This window comes from Anthonomus grandis, chromosome 16, assembly GCF_022605725.1.
Source record: "Anthonomus grandis grandis chromosome 16, icAntGran1.3, whole genome shotgun sequence".
Lineage (NCBI taxonomy): Eukaryota > Metazoa > Arthropoda > Insecta > Coleoptera > Curculionidae > Anthonomus > Anthonomus grandis.
The window spans coordinates 16,432,904-16,458,750 of NC_065561.1; the positions used below are offsets into that span (position 1 = coordinate 16,432,904).

At 33.7% G+C, this 25,847-nt stretch overlaps 5 protein-coding genes across 9 annotated transcripts; 3 read left to right on the plus strand and 2 right to left on the minus strand.

The window, feature by feature from the left end:
• The first annotated feature begins 1,884 nt into the window (after window positions 1–1,884).
• Window positions 1,885–4,265, plus strand: LOC126745894 (DNA repair protein XRCC3-like). 5 transcript variants are annotated; one of them, XM_050453936.1, is made up of 5 exons: window positions 1,885–2,106; window positions 2,356–2,584; window positions 2,650–2,976; window positions 3,354–3,700; window positions 3,929–4,265. In XM_050453936.1, the coding sequence occupies exons 2-5, from the start codon at window positions 2,443–2,445 to the stop codon at window positions 4,118–4,120; spliced, it is 1,008 nt and encodes a 335-aa protein (XP_050309893.1). In that variant the 5' UTR covers window positions 1,885–2,106; window positions 2,356–2,442; the 3' UTR covers window positions 4,121–4,265. The 5 variants fall into 5 exon arrangements, with proteins under 5 accessions (XP_050309893.1, XP_050309894.1, XP_050309895.1 ...); XM_050453937.1 differs by having other exon boundaries at window positions 2,393–2,584; XM_050453938.1 differs by having other exon boundaries at window positions 2,440–2,584.
• Window positions 4,256–4,847, minus strand: LOC126745896 (28S ribosomal protein S14, mitochondrial). The gene is made up of 2 exons (XM_050453940.1): window positions 4,681–4,847; window positions 4,256–4,628 (listed from the first exon to the last, which is right to left on the minus strand). Exons 1-2 carry the CDS (start codon window positions 4,729–4,731, stop codon window positions 4,302–4,304), a joined length of 378 nt encoding a protein of 125 aa, XP_050309897.1. The 5' UTR covers window positions 4,732–4,847; the 3' UTR covers window positions 4,256–4,301.
• Window positions 4,848–9,343: 4,496 nt separating this feature from the next.
• On the plus strand, window positions 9,344–13,511 carry LOC126745852 (60S acidic ribosomal protein P1). Its single transcript, XM_050453875.1, has 2 exons — window positions 9,344–9,517; window positions 13,186–13,511. The coding sequence occupies exons 1-2, from the start codon at window positions 9,446–9,448 to the stop codon at window positions 13,450–13,452; spliced, it is 339 nt and encodes a 112-aa protein (XP_050309832.1). The 5' UTR covers window positions 9,344–9,445; the 3' UTR covers window positions 13,453–13,511.
• A 7,018-nt stretch (window positions 13,512–20,529) lies between these two features.
• Window positions 20,530–22,208, plus strand: LOC126745826 (tRNA modification GTPase GTPBP3, mitochondrial). Its single transcript, XM_050453844.1, has one exon. The coding sequence runs from the start codon at window positions 20,684–20,686 to the stop codon at window positions 22,190–22,192; it is 1,509 nt and encodes a 502-aa protein (XP_050309801.1). The 5' UTR covers window positions 20,530–20,683; the 3' UTR covers window positions 22,193–22,208.
• Window positions 22,209–23,057: 849 nt separating this feature from the next.
• LOC126745825 (general transcription factor 3C polypeptide 5) lies at window positions 23,058–24,956 on the minus strand. The gene has a single exon (XM_050453843.1). It carries the CDS (start codon window positions 24,881–24,883, stop codon window positions 23,192–23,194), a length of 1,692 nt encoding a protein of 563 aa, XP_050309800.1. The 5' UTR covers window positions 24,884–24,956; the 3' UTR covers window positions 23,058–23,191.
• Window positions 24,957–25,847: the final 891 nt, after the last annotated feature.

Genomic DNA, 25,847 nt, shown 5'->3' on the forward strand with positions numbered 1-25,847 from the left:
ACAATAATTTGGTTTTTTGAGGATTTAGTGACAGCAAGTTTGATTCAAACCAGAGATTTACTGCCTGAAGATCAGTTGCTAATGTAGTTCGCAGAGTATCTGTGTCTAGGCTGTGCCAAAAAAGTGTGGTATCATCGGCAAATAGAGTAAATTTTCCCCGTACATTAAGATTGGTAAGATCATTTATGTATAGGACAAAAAGTAGAGGCCCCAAAACTGAACCCTGAGGAACTCCCAAGGTGATAGGATGGCAATCAGAGTACTTAGATCCTACAAGCACTCGTTGTTGCCGATCTTGCAGATAGGAAGCAAACCAAGAAGATAAAACTCCCCGAAATCCATAATGATGAAGCTTCCGCAGCAGAATCCTGCGGCAGACACAATCGAAAGCCTTCGACAAATCACAAAAAACTGCCGCCGAAACTCCACCAGCATTTATCTGGGAGTAAAGCTCACGAAAAAAATTAAACATGGCATCATAGGTACTGGTATTTTCACGGAAGCCAAATTGAAGTCTGGTGAGGATGTTTTTGGACTTTAAAAAGGACATTATTCGATTTTTAACCAGTTTTTCGATTACCTTTGATAGCGTAGACAAGAGAGAGATGGGACGAAAGTTGGAAGGATTATCAAGAGCTCCACCCTTGTGAATTGGGATAACTTTAGCTGATTTTACAAAAACTATATTGACGTCCTACGATTATTGAGCAATTACTAAAAATGCAGGGTATTAGTATAACAACAAAGGTAAGAGGGGAAACATAAATATCACTAAAACAATTAAGAGAAGCAAGCGAGTTGAGCTTTAAAGTTTGATTCTATTTGTGTTTAAGAAATGCATGATTGTTTCTATAGTTTTGCTATTTGGAGTGTGAAGTATATCAAGAATGGATAATGGCGATAATCTTTTTCTTTGAACAAACATGTTATACATGTCCATGTTGGTTATAGCATTTAATGGACATTCAAAAAGATGTGATTTAGACCATTTAAAATTATGTACTATAAAAAGGTTTTAGACAACTCTTACATATTTTGTTTTTATTATTAAATCGATATAAAGTAAAAAATCGGTATATTTGTTCTTCCAAATCAGATTTTGAGGAAAATTACATTAATATTTTAAAGCGTACCCACTAGTTTATAAAGACTTAATACTAAAATTTGAGAACATTCCTGTGCACATGTGTGGCTATGGAAACTGAAAACACTTAACCAAATTAAGCACTTTCTGACTGAGCACTTTGACGAGCGATTCGACACGGCCGCGCTACTTATTACTGGCAAAATCTTTAAGTCATATGTAAGTTACATGTACGTATCTTTTAATGGTTTTTAATAAAATTATTTAAGTAAAAGGCAACAGGTTCATTTGTATACGAAGTACTCATGCATTCCTGATGACATTAATATCAGTATTTGTTATCAGTTATATCAGTTGTATTATATTGGTATTTATGCCGTCAATGGCACAATTTGATAACCATTATTGTCGTATCTTGCATGCGATTTCTTATATACAATATTTTCATGACTATTTTCAAACTTTTGATAAGCATTATGGAAAAAAATCTGAATATTATGAGTGACTCACTCAGGGCGGTAACTAGGTGTGGTGGGCTGAGCACCTCTTGAAACTGACGGATTTTTGCAGATTTTTTAAAGTTTTTAATGCATAGTTTTAGAATTGACGTACTTTAATAAAAATCAGTACAAGTATTTAATTTAATTTTGCGCTGCGGGCTCGGCGCGGATTGTGTGTCCCGACCTTTACATTTGCAACTTGAATTTTGTATACAGGTCAGTAGCTAAGACCACTCGGGTCAGCAATTAGGCAACACAAGAGAGAGAGAGACAGAATTTGAAAAGTCATCCCTCCAAATCAAATTTCTAGGTTATGTTATTCGTTTTTTATTTATTTTTATATTGTCTATGTATGTACAATAAATATTTAGTTATTATTAAATATAATGAATTCTATAACTAAACTTTAGTTATAGAATTCATGCTAAATATCTATGATTAACGGCGAACCCCATAATGTCTTCTAACAATCACACACAGATGTGTAATCACACAAGTGTCCTCCAAAAGAGTTAATTTTCTGTAAGTACCAAGATATAAGACAATACACAGAGAAACACAGTTAGTCTTAAAACTCGACATTGCTTAAATAATTGATCCAAACTTTAGCATTTTAAATGTGCAAACAAACACTCTGATAGCACCCTCAAAACAATAGTCTATTTTATTGGTATGTATATAATACCCCTTTTGGGCTTTTTAATACCCCATTTGGTTGGTATAATACCCCTATTTGAATTAAGTACATATGCGTTGAAAATATTTTACTAGCATTAAAGGATCTAAAGAATGAAGTCTATTTTTTAAGATTGTTGACAACTAAATAAACAATATGTTTAAAAACTATAATGCTAGGTCATGTTTGGTATGAGTACCTACCCATTTGTATCATTTGCCAAACATCCTGTAGAATTCATTATTGCCAAAGCTCTAAATTATAAAAATATGGAAAAAATTAAAGCTTTAATTGGTGCAGACTCCTTCAGAACTTTACTAAACTGTAAGTTATGAACAATAAATTAACTATTGCCAGTTGAAATTCACATATCACTCTTGTTCTTGCAGGCAATATAAGCAGTCTAAACGGTCTTGTTGACACAAACATAAATGAGCTACAAGATGTATTAAGTGTGTCATATGAAACTGCCAAAAAAATGCAACTTATTGCATATGAAGAAATTTTACACAATAAAATACAAAAAGCAGATGAATTTAAGGAATGTTCTCGTATCAAAACAAGATGCATACATTTAGATGAAATTCTTCATGGAGGTGTTCCTGTTAATGGAATTGTTGAAATTTTTGGTTGCAGTGGTGCTGGTAAAACCCAATTTTGTTTGCACTTGTGCTTGCAGATTCAGTTGCCTGTAGAACTAGGAGGTTTTGGAAAAGGTATATCAATTTGACCTTATCTTAACCATCAACATAAGTTTTATGAAGATGTTCATTCTCTCTTAAAATAAAACAGTAGACATAGCAACTTTTTCTTTAATACTTAACCTTGCTTTATTGATTGTTACTTCAATTTTAAGATAAAACAAAAAACCACTTGATTAACAGCCTGAGCCTCCAGGTGCATAATAAATACATTATGTAGACACAAGGTACAATAATTATAAACTCTAAATAAATAATAAAATGATGGGACATTACTGCTCCATATATAAAAGTTTGCTACACTATTCAAACATTCATTTATAGGAAAACCCTATACATTAATCTTCAGCCTCAAAATTTATTTATGAAACATACCTTCCTTCTATTTGCAGAAGTAGTATATATCTGTACGGAAGATGTTTTTCCAAGCAAAAGACTGCACCAACTTGCACAGGCATTTAGAAAAAAATATAAGACAAATATAAACTTTGAAGACCACATCTACATTCAACATATAGCCACATCTGTACAACTAAGAAATGTCATAAAACATCACTTACCCCATTTTATAAAATTCAAAAATGTGGGCCTTATTGTGATAGATTCAATTGCGGGGTGCTTTAGAAGTGAAACAGAAACTCTAGACTATATTTTTCGAAGCAATATGCTCAATTCTATCGCTAATAATTTAAATAGTTTACAGGATCAATTTGATTGTGCTGTCCTAACTGTAAACCAAGTAAGTATCTCTTAAATCACTTAAAGTTATCATATATTGAGTAATCCTTATTAATTTTTTTATTCTTCACTTTGAATGCAACACCCAGTATATTTTATCTCAGGGCCATTAAGTTCATGTTGCTAGATATCATGAATTAATTATATTACTGTAGATAATAATATAGTTCCTACAATCAAAGTGGTTTTTTAAAATAAATGATCACAATGAATATTAGAGTGTTTTTAGGTGTCAGACACTGCGACCGGAGCCACTGAACCATGTTTAGGGCTGGCCTGGGCAAACAATATTACGAGTAGATATAGTTTAAGCAGAAAGAATGAATTTGGGACTAGAGTGTTTGAAGTTGTATTTGCACCAGACCTACCACCAAAATCCTGTGATATTTTGATTACTCCCGAGGGTTTAATGGATATATAAGTAATTAAAGGACATAACAAAATAAAATAAGCTGTTTTTTGAGAAAATGATTATCAAGTATTAAAATACACATATATACATATATTTGTACAAATAGAGGTGTATAGAAGAGATTTGGTAATAAAAAACTTGCTATACCTATAAAGTTATTTTATTTGCCACTACTAATCAAAAAATAAAATTACCACATTGCCCTTTGTACACCAGCTAACTTATTGTAATCTGCAAAGTGTCTAAACATGATACGACTCAATCTCCACCTGTGGACGCCTCCTCGAGGTCTGGAAGTAAGAACACACCGATTTGTTAGATGCCTCATTATAGAATCTCTCGGAAGAGCATGGATTTCGGCATCTGCCAGTTCTTTCAGTTCTGGTGGAAGAATATCATTCTTTCTAAGAGTATTAAGGCGTAATCTAGTCGGTGCATATTCCGTTACGGCTTTTCTACGCTTCACATCTCTAATCATCCAACAGTTCACCCATTTTAACCTTGTTTGTTGCTGGAACTAAAAGGATCTTATGTGATTAAGAAAATAAAATGGTAAATTATTTATTTACGTTTCCGGTCTGCGAAATGAGTAAATTTGACGCGCTTTTAATAAAATTCATGTTTTGATTTAGAAAAATAAATAGGTGTTACAGGGTATCAATGTAGACTTAGAAATAAATTCTAAATTTGGGGTTATTTGTTATTTTTACCAATTTTTTTTAGGTTAAGGTCGTTCTTCTTCTTCTTGGTCGGCGTGTTTCCTTAGGAAGACAGTTATGGTCTAAGTGATATGTTTAAAGACCAATCATGTAATAAACGAAAATTATTCACTTTTGTATCGTTAAAATATTAAATAAGATTCCAATAAAGACAGGATGTTTTCAAAGGTGAGTCCTTTTTTTTTGAGTACTTAATGTACCAAAAATCAAGTACAAAAAAGTTGCATAATAATAGAGTTTCTTCACATTTTAGAAAATGATTTTAAAAAAAGATTTATTGAGTTAAATGGCTACTATTCCTATAAAAATTGTACCCATTTGTTCGATTAACACAGAATCTTTCTCGGCGAAGCCACGACTCTTTACAAGCTTCGAAAATAAAATCCTGGTGTCCACAAATTAAATCACAAGAATGTTTAATGCGCTCTTAAAGTTCTTCCGGAGTATTTACTGATCTATCTTACACTAACTCTTTCAAATAGCCCACAGAAAAAAAATCGCAAGGCGTTAAATCTGAAGAGCATGCGAGGCCAAGAAATGGGTCCATTGCGCTGTGTCTATCTGTTCGGAAACTCTACATTACTTATATGTTTTATTTATTTATTTAATAGACAGGATCAACCATATTACAAAAAAAAATATTACAAAGTTCAATAGTTACACCTAACCATAACTTAAAATAGCTAAAATACAAATATGTTTTTACAGGCAAACCAACATAACATCAACAGAAGAGTTTACACAATCTCTCTAATTTGATTCCTAAAACTAGACAAGCCATAGCACAACTTCAATATCCTCATGGTTGATAATATTTAAGGTTCTTTCGATAGGGGAGTGAATGGCATAGTTGGTACTGTGAAAAAGCAAAGCAAATAGTCGGTTTCGTCTCAAGAGTTTTGAGGGGACATTGAAGCTAATTCTACCGAGAAGGTCGGGGCATACAATCAGACCATTAAGAAGCTTAAATACAAAGGTTAAATCACCACGAATACGTCTTTCTCTCAATGTTGTCATAGCCAGCACTTCCCGTGCATCATCATAAACATGATCGTTCGGTATTTCCAAATTTAATTTAAATAGACAAAATCTTAAAAACTTATTCTGAATCCTTTCAAGGGCCAGACAGCTGTTCATGTAATAGGGGGACCATATCATTGAACCATACTCCAATAAAGAAACCACAGTTACGCAGAACAAAACCCAGAACCCTGGAGGATCTAACCACTATATTATTTATATGTATATTAAAATTTAAATGATCGTCAAAATAAATGCCAAGATCCTTGATTGTATCAGAATACTGAACAGGGCTTCCCTCTATATTGTATGATGTTATTTATGTTTAAGAATAAGATATTGTTGACACACCAATCATTTAGTCTATTCAGGTCATTCTGTAACAAAATTTGGTCCTTGGGAGTCTGGATTACTCTATAAAATTTCAGGTCATCTGCAAACAATTCAATTTCAAACAATCTGTTCATGAATTTCTCGTCCAAATGTGGAGTCCTCATCATGTAGGAACCACCTAGTCTGTCTGAAATTTAGAGATACATCTAACATTTGTGGCAGATTAAGTCGAAGTAATCTAAATAAATTTAACCGGTCAGTCGAGGTCGAAAAAAGGTATATAAAGTCCAAGAAGCATGCCATTTACCATGCCAGCCCAAAAATTTAATGAAAACTAGATGTTTTTGCAGCATGCGGATTTGCTACTGCCCAAAAACAAAATTGTGCAAATTTTGAGCTCCCTTTATTTTAAAAGTAACCCCCGTCTATACACAAAGTTAATTTCACAAAATCTTCATTTCTGCCAAACTGTTTTAAAATCTACTGGCAAAACACAACTCTTCTATGTTCGTCAGGTTGTAAAGCGTGTACCCATTGATAATGATAAGGATAATACTGTTCTTGTCGTATTGTTTTCCATATTTTACTATAAGAAACTTATGCTGCTAGGACTCTAGTACCTATATTGGGTCTTGCAGTAGAATAGTAAAGCAGAACTATAGTATACTAGGGGCAAATTTTTTATATTTATTATTTTATTTATTTAGCAGTTTATTTCCAACAGGCAAAGCCCAGTTACAGGAAAATCTACAATTAATGTTTTGAAAGTGTAAACAAGTATTAAATTACTATAAATTAAATGACAAAAAGAAAGAAAAATAAGGAAAACTTAAATTACTATAGTAACATCATGTATATATCAAAATTAAAGGAGATGTAAATTAACATTAGAATGAACAAAGAAAGGGATTTATGGGACAAGGGAAAAAAGGAAGAGAAAAGGAATTATAGTAACTGTTGGTTCGCCAGAGACAAAACTAGATCCTTTATGGAGCATACAAATATGTCACAGGTTGATGATACTGAATTAAAAATTCTGCATATTTGATATATGGGATCCTGAAACTTAATGTTAGTTCTGGCGCGATCTAAAGCAAAAGTGATATTTGCTCTAGAAGCAAATCGTGGTACATGAAATAGAACATCGTTCAAGAGAGGAGGAGAATTTATTTAATTATTGACCAACTTCCATAAGAATGTTACAAAATGAATTGTTCTCCTCATGGCCAGAGATTGCAGATTAAATCTACCTAACACCAGATCATGATCATGTCCCCTAACTGTATATATTCCATCCTCACGACACATAAGAAACTTTAAAACCCTTCTCTGAACACTCTCGATGTAGCCAACATGGCATTCATAGAAAGGACACCACACCAAGGAACCGTATTCCAGTCTTGATCAAACAAAGGAAAACTACAATAGTTTTATTGAGTTTGAGTTGTTAAAGAGTCGGCTATTTCGAATGACAAAACCCAGAAGTTTCAACGAGGAGGTCACTGTCTGTTCAATATGTGGCACAAATGTGAGCCTATCGTCGAATACAACCCCTAGATCTTTAATAGAAGTACTTCTACAGAGGATTTGATTGTCTATATTGTAATTAAACAAAATAGGATCCTTGGTTCGGTGAAAGGAGATCACACAGCATTTAGAGATATTAAGACATAACTGATTTCGACTGCACCACCCCCTAATTAGGTCCAAGTTACTCTGTAAGAACAAGCAGTCCAAGATACTATTGATACACCAGAATATTTTCAGATCATCAGCATTAGCTAGTCTAAGGCAGCAAATCAATTCTATAACATCATTAATATAAAAGAAAAAGAAGTGGGCCGAGATTGGATCCCTGTGGGACTCCAGAAGTTGAAACAAAGGTATTAGATCTGCAACCTTCCACCTCAACAAACTGCATGTAGACGGTCAATAAGGTATGACGAAAGCAACGAAATTAGCCTTTCTGAGAAGCTGAATTGCTTGTTCAATTTTTCCAGTAGAATGCTATGATTTATCTGATCGAAAGCCTTACTGAAATCAGTATACACCACATCAACCTGACTTTTTCTATCGAGGGCTGAAGAAAAGAAATAAGTCACATTACAGAGGTTAGTGATGCACGACCTTTTAGGAATAAAACCGTGCTGATCTATAGAGAGTAGTGATTGAACTTGGGGAAGAATTCTGTTATAAACAATAGTTTCAAAAGTTTTGGAAAAATTGCAAAGTATGGAGATAGGTCGGTAATTGTCGATTCTATATTCTTATATGATCTAAATATAAAACCAAGAATCTGCAAATGATTTTAAGTAATAGCCGATTACCGCAAGTCTTTAAATAAAACTTTTTGGTCAAAAAGATCCTTCACAGTTCCTATCAATTGTAACTAGATGCCATCCATGCAGTAGCTAGATTCAAGACGCTTAATCCCTGTATAATAGTGTAACTGCAAATGTAGGCTTCAACAGAAGAGTAAAGTTTTGCTTACCTCATTAATGAAAAGGTTAAACAGCAAAGGCGAGAGATGACCACCTTGAGGTACTCCAGAGTTTACCTCTATATTTTTTGAACAAAATTGTCCAATGTTGATCCTTTGCATTCTACAAGTCAGAAAGCTTTTTCTAGCAAATTTTAATTTGGCAATCAAGAGTCTATGGTCAACCCTATCAAATGCCTTAAAATCGGTATAAATAGCATTAACTTGATGACCTACCTCCAAAGGATTTAACACAGATGTCTCATATACAACAGGATTAATAAGTGTAAATAGGTGGATGACTAACCCATGTTGGTTTTAATAAGATCGCTGAATACTCGGCTCAATTGATCTAAAGCAAGACAATTAAGAATTTTAGATAAGGCCAATTAAATTGTCTGAATAAGGGCTCCCATCCTTGACTTAACAATTGGGACAAAAAAATTATTTTTCCAAATATTTGGAAACTCACATTCAGCTATTGATTTGTTAAATAATTTAAAAAAAGGTTGACAAATAGTACATATCAAATTATACTGTAGCAATTCTGAAATGTTATCTGTAATTTGCACAGATTGATTATTTTTATTTAACGTGTAAATTCACCCTTAGCCAAGAAGGCAACGTCACGGATTTTTTCGCACGTCACTGACGTTTGACAATTGGAAATTCTAACCTAGAAATTCTTTCCAAGTTTGATAACAGGACCGTGTGCTTGTTCTCTCGTAGCTAAGGCCTTTGGCGACTTGCACACAATTAAAAGTAATATTTTACTGAAGAAAAATGACTTCCAACGCTGAATTAGCCTGCGTGTACTCCGCCCTCATCCTCGCCGACGACGATATCGCCGTAACCGTAAGTGATTTAAGGATTTTCCTATTACATGTTAAATCGGCTTTGGGACTTTTTTTTTAAATCTTTCTTCATCCCCTTTAACAAACCATATAATGCGATGCTTTTTAGGCAGCTTAATACAAAACGCACTTATCTGCTTAATTGTTTAAGTATTTTTTATTTTATATGATATTTTGTTGTCAAATGCCCATGTCTTTATTGTTGAGTAGTGGGGCTAAGCTTGGGGTTATTATTTTAAGAGAACAAAGGTCCCCTAGAATTTCATTTTTAAAATACATGAGGTCAAAAGTTTATATTTGTTTCTCTATTAAGCATCTAAAATGCCTAATTAAAATCCATTTAGTTGTGGCTCGAAACACTGAAAAATACTTAAAATTGCAGTCATACAAAGGAAATGTGCGATTACGGTATGAAATCCTGATGAACTTAGCCAAAAATTGAAGCACATTAGTTAAAACACAGTTCAAATTTTAATAACATAAGATATAATAGTCCAATGATTGTGGAACTTTTGTTGTCTCTCTGGTCTATGGTCTATCGAAGTTCAGCTGAGTTAGGAAACCCAAAAGATAATGTTATGACCAATGAAAAGTCAAGGGATCTATGAGATTAATTGTAAAAATTGGTAATAAGAAATACTTAGAGCAGACAAGCAGAGGCATTATTTTCACATTTAAAAACCATGTAACTTGGGTGATATATGGAAGGGCTAAAAATCAAGACTGCACCTGTTTTAATACTGACCACTTTGTAGAATAGAATAGAATAGAGAAATTAGTAAAACCAGTTAGTAACAATAAAAAATTAGATACATAATGCCTTATAGTCAATTGCATAGTTTAGTTAGTGTTCAAGTAACACCCACTTGTAAGTAGTTTTAGTTTAGTTTTAATCTTCCCCCAAAGATGCTAATGTCATTAGTGAATTTTGGTAAAAAACTGTTTTGTGATATTTCTGAATATCATAATAGCCCTTGCAACCCTTTGTCTACTTGTTTAGGTTGCAGATGTCCCTTATAGACAAATGAGTGAAAAACTGTTAAGATCAATTTACCTATTTGCCTGGGCACATAAGTTACAGGATTATTTAAACTGTCCCTTTAGTTTTTATGTATTAGACACCCTATTGCAACAACTCTTAATGCAAAACAGTTTGTCGATAACTTCTTACTGAGGTTTTTAATGTGACTTTTAAGTTAGTCTATTCCTAGTTCTTCTAGTTTCTGGATTCACAAAAAAATTGCATCATACTATTCTCTATTATTATGGTCTTATAATAATAGATTTATTCAACAAGTTTTCATGAAACCCATTAAATTTTCACTTTTTTCCATTTGTTTGATTATAGGACCTATGTTTATACAGGGTTACCCATTTTAATTCATGGACTCTTAATTTTGCAATTTGATACCATTGGATTTGCCCTTGAGATCAATTTTGAAACTCGAGCTAATTTTTTTATGGAAACCCTTATGTTAAATATCTTAGTTCAAAAATAATGACAACAAGGTCAAATTCTTATAATGCTAATCAAATTTTATATATTTTAAGCTAAACAAGTGCTTCATATGTCTTGATCAATTCACTCAATAGCAAAAGTGTATGCAACCAAAAAAAAATATATATAAGTGCATAATGAGTTGTGGCACCATCGTATTGTCTCATCTGTTGAACCAATATTCTTGCTTCTGCCTGGAATTTCAGCATGAATGCATGAAAATGTAGTTAACAGTTTTTCAGAGCTCTTTAAAATATATTTCACCATGCAGAAATTTTTAAAACATTTCTGGATATGACATTCTCTGCTGTTTCTGAATTCAAGTTCAACTCTAGTTGCACTAAATCGTTGTTACCCCACCACCATACATCACAATACATTTCTGAACCAGTTTATTGCAGGATAAGTAGAGTACGAATCAACCTAGTTTGGTACACCTACGTCAGCGCTGCAGCGAGACGTATTTCGCATATCAACAAGTTTACAAAGTATCTACATAAGTAGGAAAAAGTATAGTGAAATATTTATTAAAATATTACATATTTACACCAAATCGTCATTCTGTTCAGAGCTGTCCGATTCAAGGATTGAACACCCTAGTTCATCCTCTGATGCCGTCTCATCGTCATCCCAACCCTCTTCACTCTCCTCAGATGAGCCTGTATTAACAGAGTGAACACTAAATGTTCCACTGCTTCGTCTAAAACTTGTTCTTTTTCTATGAGTTCATTCTCAAACTTTCTTACGTGTTGGCAAATATTGAAACACTCTTGTTCTGTCACCTCCTCAAATTTTTGTCTCGCCAGCACCTCAGTATCAGGCAATCTAAACGTGGTATTCCGCGCTGCAACCCAATTCTTTACCAAAGCCCATATTATTTCAATGGGATTTAGTTCGGGATGGTACGGAGGTAAACGGAGCACACAATAACCATCTTTTTCTAAAAGCTCATCTAACCTATATTTTATGGAAAAACGAAATTTATTCTCAGAAATTATTTTGTATAACTCTGGCCTGTTTAATTTTGAACGAAGAAAAAATTTTAACCATCTACCTTTACTTTCGGTAGAAAAGTTAATAATAATAATTACTTGTAGTATTAGAATTGGGACACCCTGTACGTATCATGTAAATAAAAGAATTCTACGTCGTATAATTCTTCTAAAAAATTGTTTTCTAAGTAATTCGTACCTATGAAGATAATTTAATAGATACAATAATTTTGTTTTATTTAAAGTGGGTTTCTGCTCTAAATAACATACCTATACCTAATATAAAATAAAATAAGAAATATAATATGAAAGTTCAGTGTGTGTTTTCCTTATGGTATAATTTATGCACCAAATTAAAATAGGAAATAAAACAAAAGTTGGTTGAAAAGACTTTTAACTTTTTGACTTATTTTATGTGAAAATCGATTTGAGAATCAATTTAATCAATTTCAGCCTATAACCCTTCTTTTTTTAAACAGGTTTTTGTTTTCTTCTTTTTCTTGAAAATGTTCAAAATACTGGAATTGTGTGTTCTTATTGATTTACCATAGATACCTGTAATTTGTTAAAGGAGTGGTAATCCCTTCTTCAGCCTCCCTTTTCATGAACTGAATAATATTGTTCACAATTTCACAGCTTTGGCTGTGTAAAACACGACCCCGTCCAAGTTTTTTAGGTGCCATATCAATATTATCAATATAAACACACACACACACAATAATATCTTAAATGAATAGTCACAAATAATTTCAAATTAATACCAAAAAACAAACAGATAAAACGCCGGCGATCTTTCGTGAACAAAACAACTGGCAACGCTTAAAATAACGGAAGCAATATCCTTATGGATGTTGACCGAACGATTTCTCACGCAGTTCTGCGGAGAGCGTTGAATATTATGATATTTGAGCCTCGGCGTTGTCAGCTCCATTCGATCTTTATTTGCGTGACAATATTAATACAAAACAGCAGTGCACGCCTGTGGAGCTATTTCGCATCCAGCTTAGCACAACTAAACAAACATCGCGCTATATTTTCTCTTTGTTGCGTGTGACGTCGATGTACCAAACTAGGATGGTTTTTACTCTATTTTGGAGGAAGTCTGCACCTATTAAAAGTTCGGCCACATACTTAACTAAAACCCTACTACCAGTACCCTAAACTAACAATATATTTTAGGGTGAAAAGATCCAAACCATCTTGAAAGCCGCCAGCGTAGATGTCGAGCCCTACTGGCCGGGCCTCTTCGCCAAAGCCTTGGAGGGAGTAAACATTAAGGAACTGATCACCAACATTGGTTCTGGAGCCGGTGCTGCTCCGGCTGCCGCCGCCTCTGCGCCCGCGGGAGGCGCCGCCCCGGCCGCAGCTCCCGCCGCTGCAGAGAAAAAGAAGGAAGAGTCCGAGGAGGAATCCGACGATGACATGGGTCTTGGCTTCTTTGACTAAGTTTTTTAATGTTTTTAATTTTAGTTTAAGACTAAATATAACGTTTTTATAAAAACACATATGGTTTTTTGATTTACCTATCATTTATTTTACCTCTTCTGTTTCATTACTGTAGGTCAGTGTTTCCCGCTCGTAATAACTGAGCACTGGATGAAAAAGGGTGAGTTAATCGAATGGCGAATGAAAATTTTTTAACAGTAAATTAAATTGTTTTCAACCTGTATTAATGAATGATTATCTGTTAGGGGAAAAAATCTTTGAATTGTGCATCATCTCCTCAAAATTGTTAAATATTTATGTCGTTTGTATATACCGATCCCCTAACTAATTTTGATTTAATAAACTGGAAACAACTGCTGTCAATATTTCCAACATCTTCGATGATGATATTAGCAGGTGACAAACATCAAATTTTTATTACTAGGATGCAGCCACAACCATAGGACTCACTAATTTATTAATAACAACCATAGGACTCACTAAGTCCAACCCATGCAGTTTTCGTCTACTATTATGTTTATGCTGTTCTATGTAAATTTGATATGATTTCTGTAGAAAAACCAGCAAGATTAAAGTACGGTAGAATATTTAGTACAACAAGCTATGATAGGTTTTATCAGCGATGTATTAATGCTTCTTGGGAAGATGTTTTGATGTCTGCAGATCCTATAGGGAAATTTCACACCAACTTAATAGTTTTTTAACCAGGTGTCTCCTATTAAAATAGGAAATAAAAAACCATGGTTTACAAAAGGATTAATAAGTCATCATCTAAAAACCTTATAATTCTTCACTACATGAGGGAATTCACGGATAACCAGGCCTGGATTACCCATGGGGCTAAAGGAGCTGGAGCCCCGGGTCCCGTCATTCAGAGAGGCCCCACTGTACCTTTGTCCCCTTTGACTAGACAAAACTATTGCAGAAGCCTTTCAGAAAGAAAATAATTATTGGATTGATGTTTTTAAAAGAATTGTAGCTGTAATTAAATTTCTGGCAGAAAGGGGTCTGCCTTTTCGTGGTGACAATGAGATTTTTTGATCACCATCTAATGGTCTTTACATGGGAATGTTGGAACTAATTGCCAAATTTGATCCTTTTATAGATAACACTGTACAACAAATCGAAGGTTATTTTATGTTGACTGAAATATTTTTATTGTTGTTTACTAATTCGAGGCATCTGATTTCGAATCTGTCGTCAGTTTTACTCTAACAGCTCGAGTTGTTTAGATATAGCTACGTTCTTCTCATTTATCTTTATTTTTGGTTTTTTATCTATTATAGTCGCGTTTTAGATAAATTATTGTAATTTTCATCATGACTTCGCTAAGGGTCTGCATTAACGATCCGAATTGTTTTTGTTATATTTGTGGTGAATATGTTTTTCAAAAATTTCGATTGAATATGTCAGACTTTGTGAAACGAGCGTATTTAGAGTGTTTTGGTTTTCCTTTGGAAACAGATAACAAGTGCTGGGTGCCCAATATTGTGTGCAAAATTTGAGTTGAAGAATTACGTTTATGGGCCACTAAGAAGAGACTCTCTTTTAAATTCCAATCCCCAATGATTTGGGGTGAACCTTTAAATCATCACGATGACTGCTATTTTTGCGTTGTTAATATAAAAGGAATCAACAAGACGAACCGCTCCAAATGGATTTACCCCACATCAACATCAGCTGTGAGGCCTGTAAGGAGCTCAAAAGATACATCTTTACCATTACCATCTACATCTACAGAAAGTTCTGATGAATTGAATGAACTGAGTAGCATGAGCGATGACGAGTTTGTTCCAGAAAATCTCTTTGAACCAAAACCATTCGATCAAAGTGCACTTGATGATTTAATTAGAGACCTTGGACTATCCAAAACTTCGTCTGAATTATTGGCCTCCAGATTAAAAGAGAGAAATCTTTTAACTAAAGAAACTAAAGTTTCTTATTACCGCACTCGAGAAAAAGACTTACTTCCCTTTTTCGCTGAGGAGGATAATTTTGTATTTTGTACTAATATTTCTGGTTTAATGACTGCCATGGGCTTGCAGAAATATGAACCAATCGATTGGCGTTTATTTATTGACTCGTCAAAACGGAGTTTGAAGTGTGTACTATTGCACAACGGAAATAAACTAGGCTCCATACCAATAGCACATTCAACTAAAGTTAAGGAAGAATACCCCACAATAGCACTGGTCATGAACAAAATCAAATATAACAATCATAAATGGGTGATTTGCGTTGATCTTAAGATGGTGAACTTCCTTTTAGGACAACAAGGAGGCTACACTAAATATCCTTGTTTTATGGGTTTATGGGATAGTAGAGCAAAATCAGAACATTGGTCAAAAAAAGAATGGTCCTCTAGGGAAGCACTACTTCCAGGTAGTCTTAATGTTATAAATGAACCTCTAGTGCCACGAGATCGTATCATATTGCCACCCCTGCACATTAAACTAGGTTTAATGAAGCAATATGTTAAGGCATTAAATAAAGATGGTGAATGTTTCAAATATATTTCAAGGAAATTTCCAAGTCTAAGTTCAGAAAAACTCAAGGCAGGTATATTTGATGGTCCACAAATTCGCAAGTTGGTAAACGATCCTAATTTCACCAGCTCAATGTCAGAAATTGAGAAGAATGCATGGGATTCCTTTGTTTGGGTTATCCAAAATTTCTTAGGTAATAGGAAGGGTGATGATTACATTGCGCACGTCGAAGAGATGTTGTCACACTTCCAGCGACTTGGATGTAACATGAGCATCAAAGTGCACTTCCTACACAGCCATTTACACCATTTTCCTGAAAATCTCGGTGACATGAGTGAAGAACAGGGTGAACGATTCCACCAAGATCTTCGAACCATGGAGGAACGATTTCAGGGTCGCTGGGATGCACATATGTTGGCCGATTTTTGCTGGAGTATTCAGAGTAGCAGTTCATTCAAAACTAGTAGAAAATCATATAAAAGAAAATTCCTGAGTGTATAGTTCTTGTAATTAAAAATGTTTGTACGTTGAGTGTATTTTTAATTCCCAAAAAATTCTCCCTCCTTTTAACTCAAAAACTAGAGCTGACACATATAAACTGATGACATTATTTAATATCAGCATTAAAAATAAGCCTAGAATCATAAAAATATTCCATGCAACATACATGCTGTTGGGCGGTGTAATCATATTAAGAATTATGGGAATAAAGGTAAAGGCACTGTTTCTTATTTGTCTAAGACTATCTGCGAGGAGTTTATCCAAATAATGTCCGATAAAGTACTAAAAAAGATTATAGAAGATATAATAGCATTAAAATATTTTTCAATAATAGTGGATTCGACTCCAGATTTATCGCACGTAGATCAGTTATCGATAATTATCCGCTTTTGCTCTAGTGAAAAGGGTTGGCAAGTATATGAGAGATTTTTAGGATTTGTACCTATTTTCAGTCATACTGGTAAATCTCTGTCGGAGGTTGTTATACATTTTTTGACAAAAAATACGCTGGATTTAAAATTTTGTGGTGGACAGTCATACGACAATGCTAGTAATATGTCGGGGCAGTATAATGGCCTTCAAGCTTATATAAAAGAAATTACAAAGGTAGCTTTTTACGTGCCATGTTTTGCACACTCTTTAAATTTAGTTGGAAAATGTGCTGTTGACGATTGCCTTGATGCTACAAAGTTTTTTAATTTTTTGCAAAAATTTTATGCTTTTTTTGGGTCCTCCACACATCGATGGCATTTGTTTTTAGATAATATTGACAAAAACCTTACTGTCAAGTCGTTAAGTACCACTCGTTGGAGCTGTAGAGAAGATGCAGCAAAAGCGTTGTCAAGTAACAAGCTATGTCCCAATAAACAGCTGCTTAAAAATGATGTCGGATGATCCATCATCAGAAAAAAAAGACATTAAGTCAGAAGCCATGGGACTTTCTAAACAGAGGATAAAAATGGAGACTCTTGTAATGGCTACCTTTTGGAGCAAAATTTTAAGACTTTTTGGGGAAGCTTCCAATATACTTCAAAAGCCAGGTCTGGATTTGTTGTTTGGTGAAAACATTTTAAAAGGGCTAATCAGAAGTGTGACCAATTTGACTTGTTTGAAGAAGAAACCAAAAGTTTACTAGCACAGGAAGAATATGAGTATTTTATGGGCAGGTCAAAGCGAAAAAAATACCCAGACGGTAAAAATGAAATATTATTGAATGAAAGAGAATTATTTCGCACGCAGTCATTTTTAGTAATAGTAGATAAGCTGGTCAATGAATTGGAACGACGGTGTAATGCATATTCAGATCTTGCCCAGTTGTTTGGTTTGATTTCAAACCTTAGCTCTAATGTATGTTTATCTAAATCATTAGTTGAAGAGTTTTCTGCAAAAGTAATAAGCGTGTACGCAGATGACCTAAATATTAATTTAACAGATGAGCTGGTATTTTTCTTGGAACTTCTTAAAACCTCTTCCGAAAAAATATGCAATCCACTTGATCTTTTAAGAACACCAATTAATTGACACGTTTCCTAACGTATATACGCTTTTGAAAATGTATCTATCGATACCAATAGCAAATTGTGAGTCTGAACGTTCCTTTTCCAAGCTAGTTTATATAAAAAATAAATATAGAGCCACAATGCAGGAGGAACGTCTGTCTTCTTTAACATTAATGTGTATAGAAAGGGACGTTTTGAAGGAATTAGAGTTTAATGACTTAATAGAAGATTTTGTAAAACTGAAATTACGAAAAAAGGTATTTTAATATTCCTATTTTCAAAAAAACCTTTTCTTTTATATAAGTAATATATATGTAGTGTTATAAATAATATTTCTTGCATTTTATTTATAAGGGGCCCCTTGATCCTTTATTAGCCCCGGGCCCCATAAAACCTTAATCCGGCCATGCGGATAACCACTACTTTCAGACTTATTTTAATTATTATCGTTCTATATATAGAAGACTTATAACACTTGCAAAGGATTTCTATTATATTAACCGTCTAACAAGCAAAAGGAGAGTTGGTCAATAATAAACAATATTCCTAACAAAACCCAATTTTCCTCAATCATTAATGAAAATGAATTATCTCCTTAATTATTAAGTGAATTCTATGGTTCTATAACTGCTTAAAAATGTAACCCAACCTTCTGATCCTCTTAGGCTTCTGTCGAATTTTACAAGAGTTAAAAATTCAGTTTTCTTCATTCCCACAGACTTGATAGAGCAAAAACAAGCCATATTGGACATTAAAAATAAACACAGCACAGGGGATGATGGCCTATACATGTCCTCTTCAATTTTGGTTCCGAGAGCAGCCCTGTACAAACGATGCCATTTTTCAATTTTTGGAAGGATTATATATTCAGGCCTTAATAGTGGCGGAGTAAATGCAGCAGCTTTCTGTGATTTTTCAAAAGCTTTTAACTGTGTTCATCATCAAATTTTGATGAAAAAACTCCACCACTATGGCTTTAGAGGGGTATCGCATTTTTGGTTCGAGTCATATTTGTATGGCCATAGCCAGAAGGTTTTGATCAAATCTTCTACATATTAGATATCAGAGAATATTTGGGGTGTTCCTCAGGGGTCGGTTTTGGGCCCCGTACTATTTTTACTTTTTATAAATGATATTACATCTCTTGATATAATTGGGAAGTTCACTATTCAAAAAAATAGTCCGTTTTTCTTAAAGAGACCTCTTTATAATAAAATTTCAGAGATTGGAGGGACACAAAGTCAATGGTCTCAAATTATGTTTATTTTTTAAAAACGATCACACGTGTTTCGCCCTAAGGCATCAAATCTAAAAGAAAAAAGAAGGCAACCCTAGTACAGTATTCATAGTATTTCTGTTGAATGAATTCTGAGGCTAAATTCTTAGGAGTGGATACTGAATTGAGTTTTAAATCTCATATTATAAATCTTTCAAAGAAAATATCATCCGGATGTTTCGCTGTTAGAATTACAGCCATTGAGTTGGGATGTGTAATGGCAAAATCAGTGTACTAAGTCTTAATAGAGTCAAGATTGACATATTATATGGTCTTCGTTTTTGGGGGTTCTCTAATCAGGGCCTCATGGAGTGTTTGGTGTTGCAGTACATTTGTGGCGCAGCCAGTAGAAAACACTGTAAATGGTTTAAAATCTGAGGCATTTTAAGTCTAAGTATATGGATTAATTGTTCTCGGAACCGCTACAATAATCCATAAATATCGACACAGGCTTCAGCCTAACAATGTCATTCATATGACTAGAAATGCTTTAAAACTACAGTTACTCAAATCTCGTTCAAGATTGATAAAAAGGTCAATTGTTTTACGAGAGCCTTAAGATCTACAATCACCTAGCAAATTATTTGTTAAAGCTAGGAGATTGCTATAGTTGGTAGACCCTATTATAGTTTAAATAAATTTTATTGCTAGTTGTTATTGTTAATGTTCTTATTATTCTTTATTTTAAGTTTTTAATCATTTTAATAAGTTCTATTTGAAATTGTCTGATAATATGTTATGTTCACTGTTTATATACTTTTGTTTATGTTTTTTATATTATATTCTACCCCATTATATTTTAATTTCATGTTTTGTTTTTTGTGTAGTTATTTTATATCTTTTATTTATATCTGACATATGTAGATAATATGTGTGTTCAGTCTACTTTTATAGTTTGTAAGTATAGTGCTATTCTTGTAAAATTAAGCGTTCGAACTGGAATAATTTATATTGGCTTTGTCAAGAAGATCTTATGATAATAAACCTTTTTTAAATTTTGATTTGAAGAAGTGGTCCAGGGGGAAACCCTCGCTTTTATTAATGAATACGAGGCTACATCCGAATAATGGGATGAAAAGAGTCCCTCTAACTATACAAACAATTTTTTGAAAACATTAAAAACTTTTAGTGAATTTACCGACTTTACTTTCTTTATGTGTTTTTAAATCATAGGTCTTTAAAGATTTTTTTCAAGAAAACCCAAAACATCAATTATCCAATACCCGCAACAAATTTTTAGGCCAGTGGATACATCTCTTGCAATAAATGTAGCGCGACCTTTACTGAAAAAGTATAACTTATAGGTTATACAAAACAGTTTCGGTTTTTGTTTTTATTTGTTCATTTACATATTTAAGTTTACTAATTGTCGAATATTTTAATTAAAAATACGTCTTTTTTCACATCTACAACCCAATGTGTTTATTTAATTAGCCTTTTACAACCCTTATAGTTTCCTAATAATAAACATGCTTACCCATACAGGTCTAATGCTGAATGCCTTCAAGCATAAATTCCATCTATTGCAAAGATTAAAGTCTACTTCTACCATATTTGCTTTATCATCAGGTCTAGGAAAATGTGGTGTGGCAGTCGTAAGAGTAACAGGTCCAGAAACCAAACAAGCCATTATAAAATTAACCAACTTAAAAGCTTTACCTCAACCCCGAACAGCCCTCTTAAGAAGCATTCAACATCCAGTATCGAAGGAAACAATTGATAAAGGCCTTGTGTTATGGTTTCCAGGTCCTCACAGTTTTACAGGTGAGGACAGCTGTGAATTTCAAGTACACGGTGGCCTGGCTGTTATTAATGGAATTTTGGATGCTCTTGGAAGTTTACCGACATATAAATTAGCTGAACCAGGTGAATTTACTAGAAGGGCTTTCTTGAATGGTAAGCTTGATTTAACTAAAGTCGAAGGATTAGCTGATTTGCTTAATGCAGAAACTGAAGCTCAAAGAAAACAGGCATTTTTACAATCCGAAGGAGCTTTAAGTAAATTGTATGAAAAATGGATGCATGCACTCAAGAATAGCATGGCAAATGTTGAGGCCTATATAGATTTTGATGAGACTGAGACGCTCGAACATGGTATTATAGAGGAGGTTGTGAAAAATATTGAATCTATGCTTAAAGAGGTTACAGCACACTTATGTGATGGTCGAAGAGGGGAGCTGCTAAGAAATGGCGTTAAAGCAGTTATTCTTGGAGAGCCCAATGTTGGCAAGAGTAGCTTATTAAATCTACTTTGTCAGAGACCTGCGTCAATAGTTACTTCTATTCCAGGCACTACTAGGGATGTTATAGATGTAACCCTAAATATAGGTGGTTACCCATTAATTCTTTCAGATACAGCAGGCTTGAGAAATGACACAAAAGATGTAATTGAAGTCGAGGGCATAAGTAGAGCTAAGGACATTTATAAACATGCTGATTTAGTTATTTTAATGATTGATCTTGAAAAATATGTCTCATGGTTAAAAAAGTATAACCTAAGTTTTGTAGATTATATTCAACAGTATACCAAAGACATTGGAATACCTTATCTTTTAAATAGTAATAGTGAGGTACTGCCCACAAAAAGGTTTATTATTGTTGTAAATAAAACTGACTTATTATGCAATGAAAGAGTTAAATCACTGAGTCTTAGCAATGTGGTGAAGCTTAGCTGCAAAAGTGAGGAGGGACTTAATGATCTTTTGGATACTTTGAAGAAGGAGTTGCAGGTCTTATGTGGAGAACCATCGAAAGAGCACCCGAGCATCAATCAAATGCGACACAGGGAACAACTGATATTATGCCAAAGACATTTAGAGAAATTTTTAAATGAAGCTGCCAAGCAGCAGTCTGCCGACTTAGTAATTATGGCTGAATACCTAAGGAGATCTCTTCGGGATTTTGGCAAACTTGTTGGCACTGTTACTTCAGAAGATATACTTGATGTTATTTTTAGGGAGTTTTGTATAGGCAAATAAAATAATTTTAAGTCTATTGGATATTTTTATTACCATTAGTAAGTATTCAGGAAGTACAAAGGAAATACTTTTATGTAAATATTCTGTATAGCTTATGTAAGCTTCTGTATCTCTTTTTTTTACATTATAACAAAACTGTTGTGGAAATAAATTGAAATTAAATAATTAAATGTCTATAAGAGAGTTTAATAATAAAAGGTATGTACCATCCCAGTAAGGTTCTTTGTGGTACACCAATTTTTATATTTTTTCTATTTGTTGCTGTTCAGCCAGATAACTCTTGAAGAGCTCCCCTCACACAATAAGTATTTTGACCACCTAATATATAATATGCTAATTGAATTTAAAATGGTAGGATTGAGTGTTAGGCATAATATGAATGATGTCTTATTTATTTACTACATAACTAACAACTTAAAATATAAGAACTGTTCTTTAATTAATCATCTATCATTTGCTGTTCCTAAAATCAATTTGAGAATAAGAAATAACAATCTTTTCCAGTGTTCACCCTCAAGTTGTTCGCTATTTAATAGAGTGATGCCAGAGAGTAATAATTATATACAAAAATATGATATAGATCTCTTTAATATTAGTATTCCCCAAATTAAGACTGATTTTGTATCCTTATCTGATTAATCATTTACTTGTTAATTTGTTCTTTTTGTTTTTTAATTGTAAGTAGGTGTATTTTATTAAATGTTATTAGTTTTAGTGTGTTTAGTTTCATCATTATTATTGGTCTTGTTTTTTCTTTCTGCAAGCCAGTAAGCACTCCCACATATAATTACATTTCAAATGTGTTTGTAAGAGTATAAATAAATAAATAATGAGCCATGTCAAATGCCTTTACAAGAGCCAAGAAAACTGCCAAATGTTTTTTATTACTGTCCCAATGAGATGTAATTTGTTTGCCACTTTATTTGATAACACATATTTTTGCTTAAAGTTTATACTAAGTTTAATACAATAAAAAACATAATATTGAAATAACATTTACTAACCCGGAAACATATATCCTACTAACTCATTTACTTCCTCTACGGCTTCCATGTCAATATCCAGATCAGAATCATCTTGATCTATCTCATCTTCATCATCGGAATTTTCTGGCAGTCGCTCAGGGAGGCTTTTGACTACTTGGGCTTCGCCTATTTCTTCATCACTGTCACTAACGTGTATTTCCTCCAAGTTTTCTTGACTTCCAGAATATTCCCCAACACTTTGAGACACCCCTCTTCTTATATTACTTAACATTTGGCTGCAGTAAGTGGCAACATTTGATTTATCAGCTTTTTGTTCGGCCTGATGTCTTTTTTCTTTCAGTAGCTCCTCATGTACTGCCTTAAAGATGCATTTGCTAACAATTTCCCTGCACTGTTCATGAAATTTAAGTGGTAACCAACCGCTCATGGGGCTACATTTGGCTGAAGGGGGCAACTTTGGTAACTTTCTAAACATCTCCTGTATTTCTGGCACATGGATATCACAAAACATATAAAACATTTGTCTGGCCGGTGGAATAACATTGGGTTTAAACACAAAATATGACTCTTGAGGAGTTGTTAAAGAAACATGTTTTTCTTCAGCCAATACCCGTGAGGTTCCTTTTTTTGTTCTAATTTTTAGTTGGGCACCTTCAGCTAAACCTATTCGACAATCCAGAACTTGATAAATACGAGAGTTAAAATCAGTTGTAGGGTTATAGCCGAATTTAATCCAAGCAGTTCTCCAAGGGCCTTGGTTGCAGTAATAGGCCAAGCATGGTAATATATGTTTGGCACTTTCTAAAGTAATTCCAAGTTTGTGTATAATAGCCACTTTACTCCATATAGGTCTTTCATCAAAAAGCTTCTTGACACGTTCATATGGAACTTGTAAACTCTTTGCTGCAATTACATCAAAGACATTCGGAGCTGAATTTTGTGGCACTTCAACATTGTCACCAAAATTAACCTGAATAACTCCGCTCTCTTTCTGTTTCTTTTGTTGCGCCTGGGATTTGGTTTCAGTTGTGCGGCCTGAATTTCTAATAATATTATTGAATAAATCTGTGGTTCCTGCTTGAACTAAGTTTTGTGGCTGGTCAAACCTAGCATATCTACCAGGCACTAAAAATAAAGGGCTGTCATTTTTGAGCATCCACTCTAAAGTAGGAAGCTGGTTTCTAAAAATTTTATTGTAAATGAATTCACTAACTTCACCATTTTCACTTGGTTCTTTTTCCTTTATAGGCAGATACTGAAAGTCACACATCCTCTCAAATTTAAAGGCTAAATTCGTGGCACCCAATATTTCATAGCTGATATCTTTGGTCCTCAAGTTCTCCTTAATTTTAACAAGAAATCCTAGCTCTTCATGGCAGTCAGAGTGGCAGCCAAACATGTACACATTGTTAGGATGGAACTTCAATGTAAGTTTCTCTTTTTGCAAGGGTTGTCTGTGGTAAATTGCATTTTCAATTAACCGAATACCTCCTAATGTGTCCAAGGCTTTCTCCGGGTTTTTAATTAGTCCTGGGTATTCAATGCGAACAAGGGGATCACTAAATTCATAAAGGCAATTTGGATCCAGGTCACCGCCTAAAAAGTGTTCTGATGTTTGTTTCCCTATTGGAAAACTTAATTTTAATTCTTTGGCTGCGTGGGATCTTACTTGTCCAATTTTATCTGCAGTTTTAAAGGTATCCATTCTTTTATTAAAATGGAGAACAAAAGGTTTGTAGTTGGACTTTTATTTTTGTTTATATTTCTTAAAAATTAGTTTGGTTATGTATTAAGTCTTTTAAGTGGTGAAGCTGTCATCACCTGACATTGACAGATCTAACCTAAAGGTGAATCTACTTGAATCCATTTTATATTTTGGCGTAAATGTGCGTTTGTTTGATTGCAAGAATTAATCTATGGTTGCATTGTTTGCTTAGTGATTTTTTCTCATCATGACTAATATCAATTATACGACAAATATTAAGTTGCGTAAGTTTTGCTACTGAACGTTCGAAATTAGAATTAGTAGGTAAGCGCATTAAAATTTGAAATATTCATTTTAACTAAGAAAATTTTAATCACAGGATATGGACATCCATACAATAATAGGACCATTAAATAAAGTTTTCCACTAGACAGATAATTTATTGATGCAAAGGAATATTTAAAATAGAAAGTCCAACGGATAGTAACTTTTCCTCATCCATAATATATCCAAATAACTACGAAACCAAAAGTGGATGGAGGTCCAATGATAAATTTCAGTGCAAAAAGTCCATGGGACATCCATACAGTTGCAAAACAGGTTCATTAAACGATACTACCTTGGTTCTACACATCCATGGGTAATGTCCAATGGTTATTTATGGTGGTTTGATCAATGACTTCTTATTTTATTGAAGCCATGAGATTAAGAATTTCGTAAATCCGTAAGACGTCTATGAATGAATATATGTCGTTGTAATGAAGACCCAGTTTTCGAAGAGAGATGGACGTTTAATGAATATAGAAAAATAGAAGTCCAGTGGTTTTTCAATGGCTTTTAACTTTTTTCAATCCCTGATATTTAAATTTACGTAAATCCTATACATTTGTTAAAAAGATGAACGTCTGATGGATTTGAAAAAATATGAGTTTTCATTAATTCATTGGTATTTGTCCAATAGTTT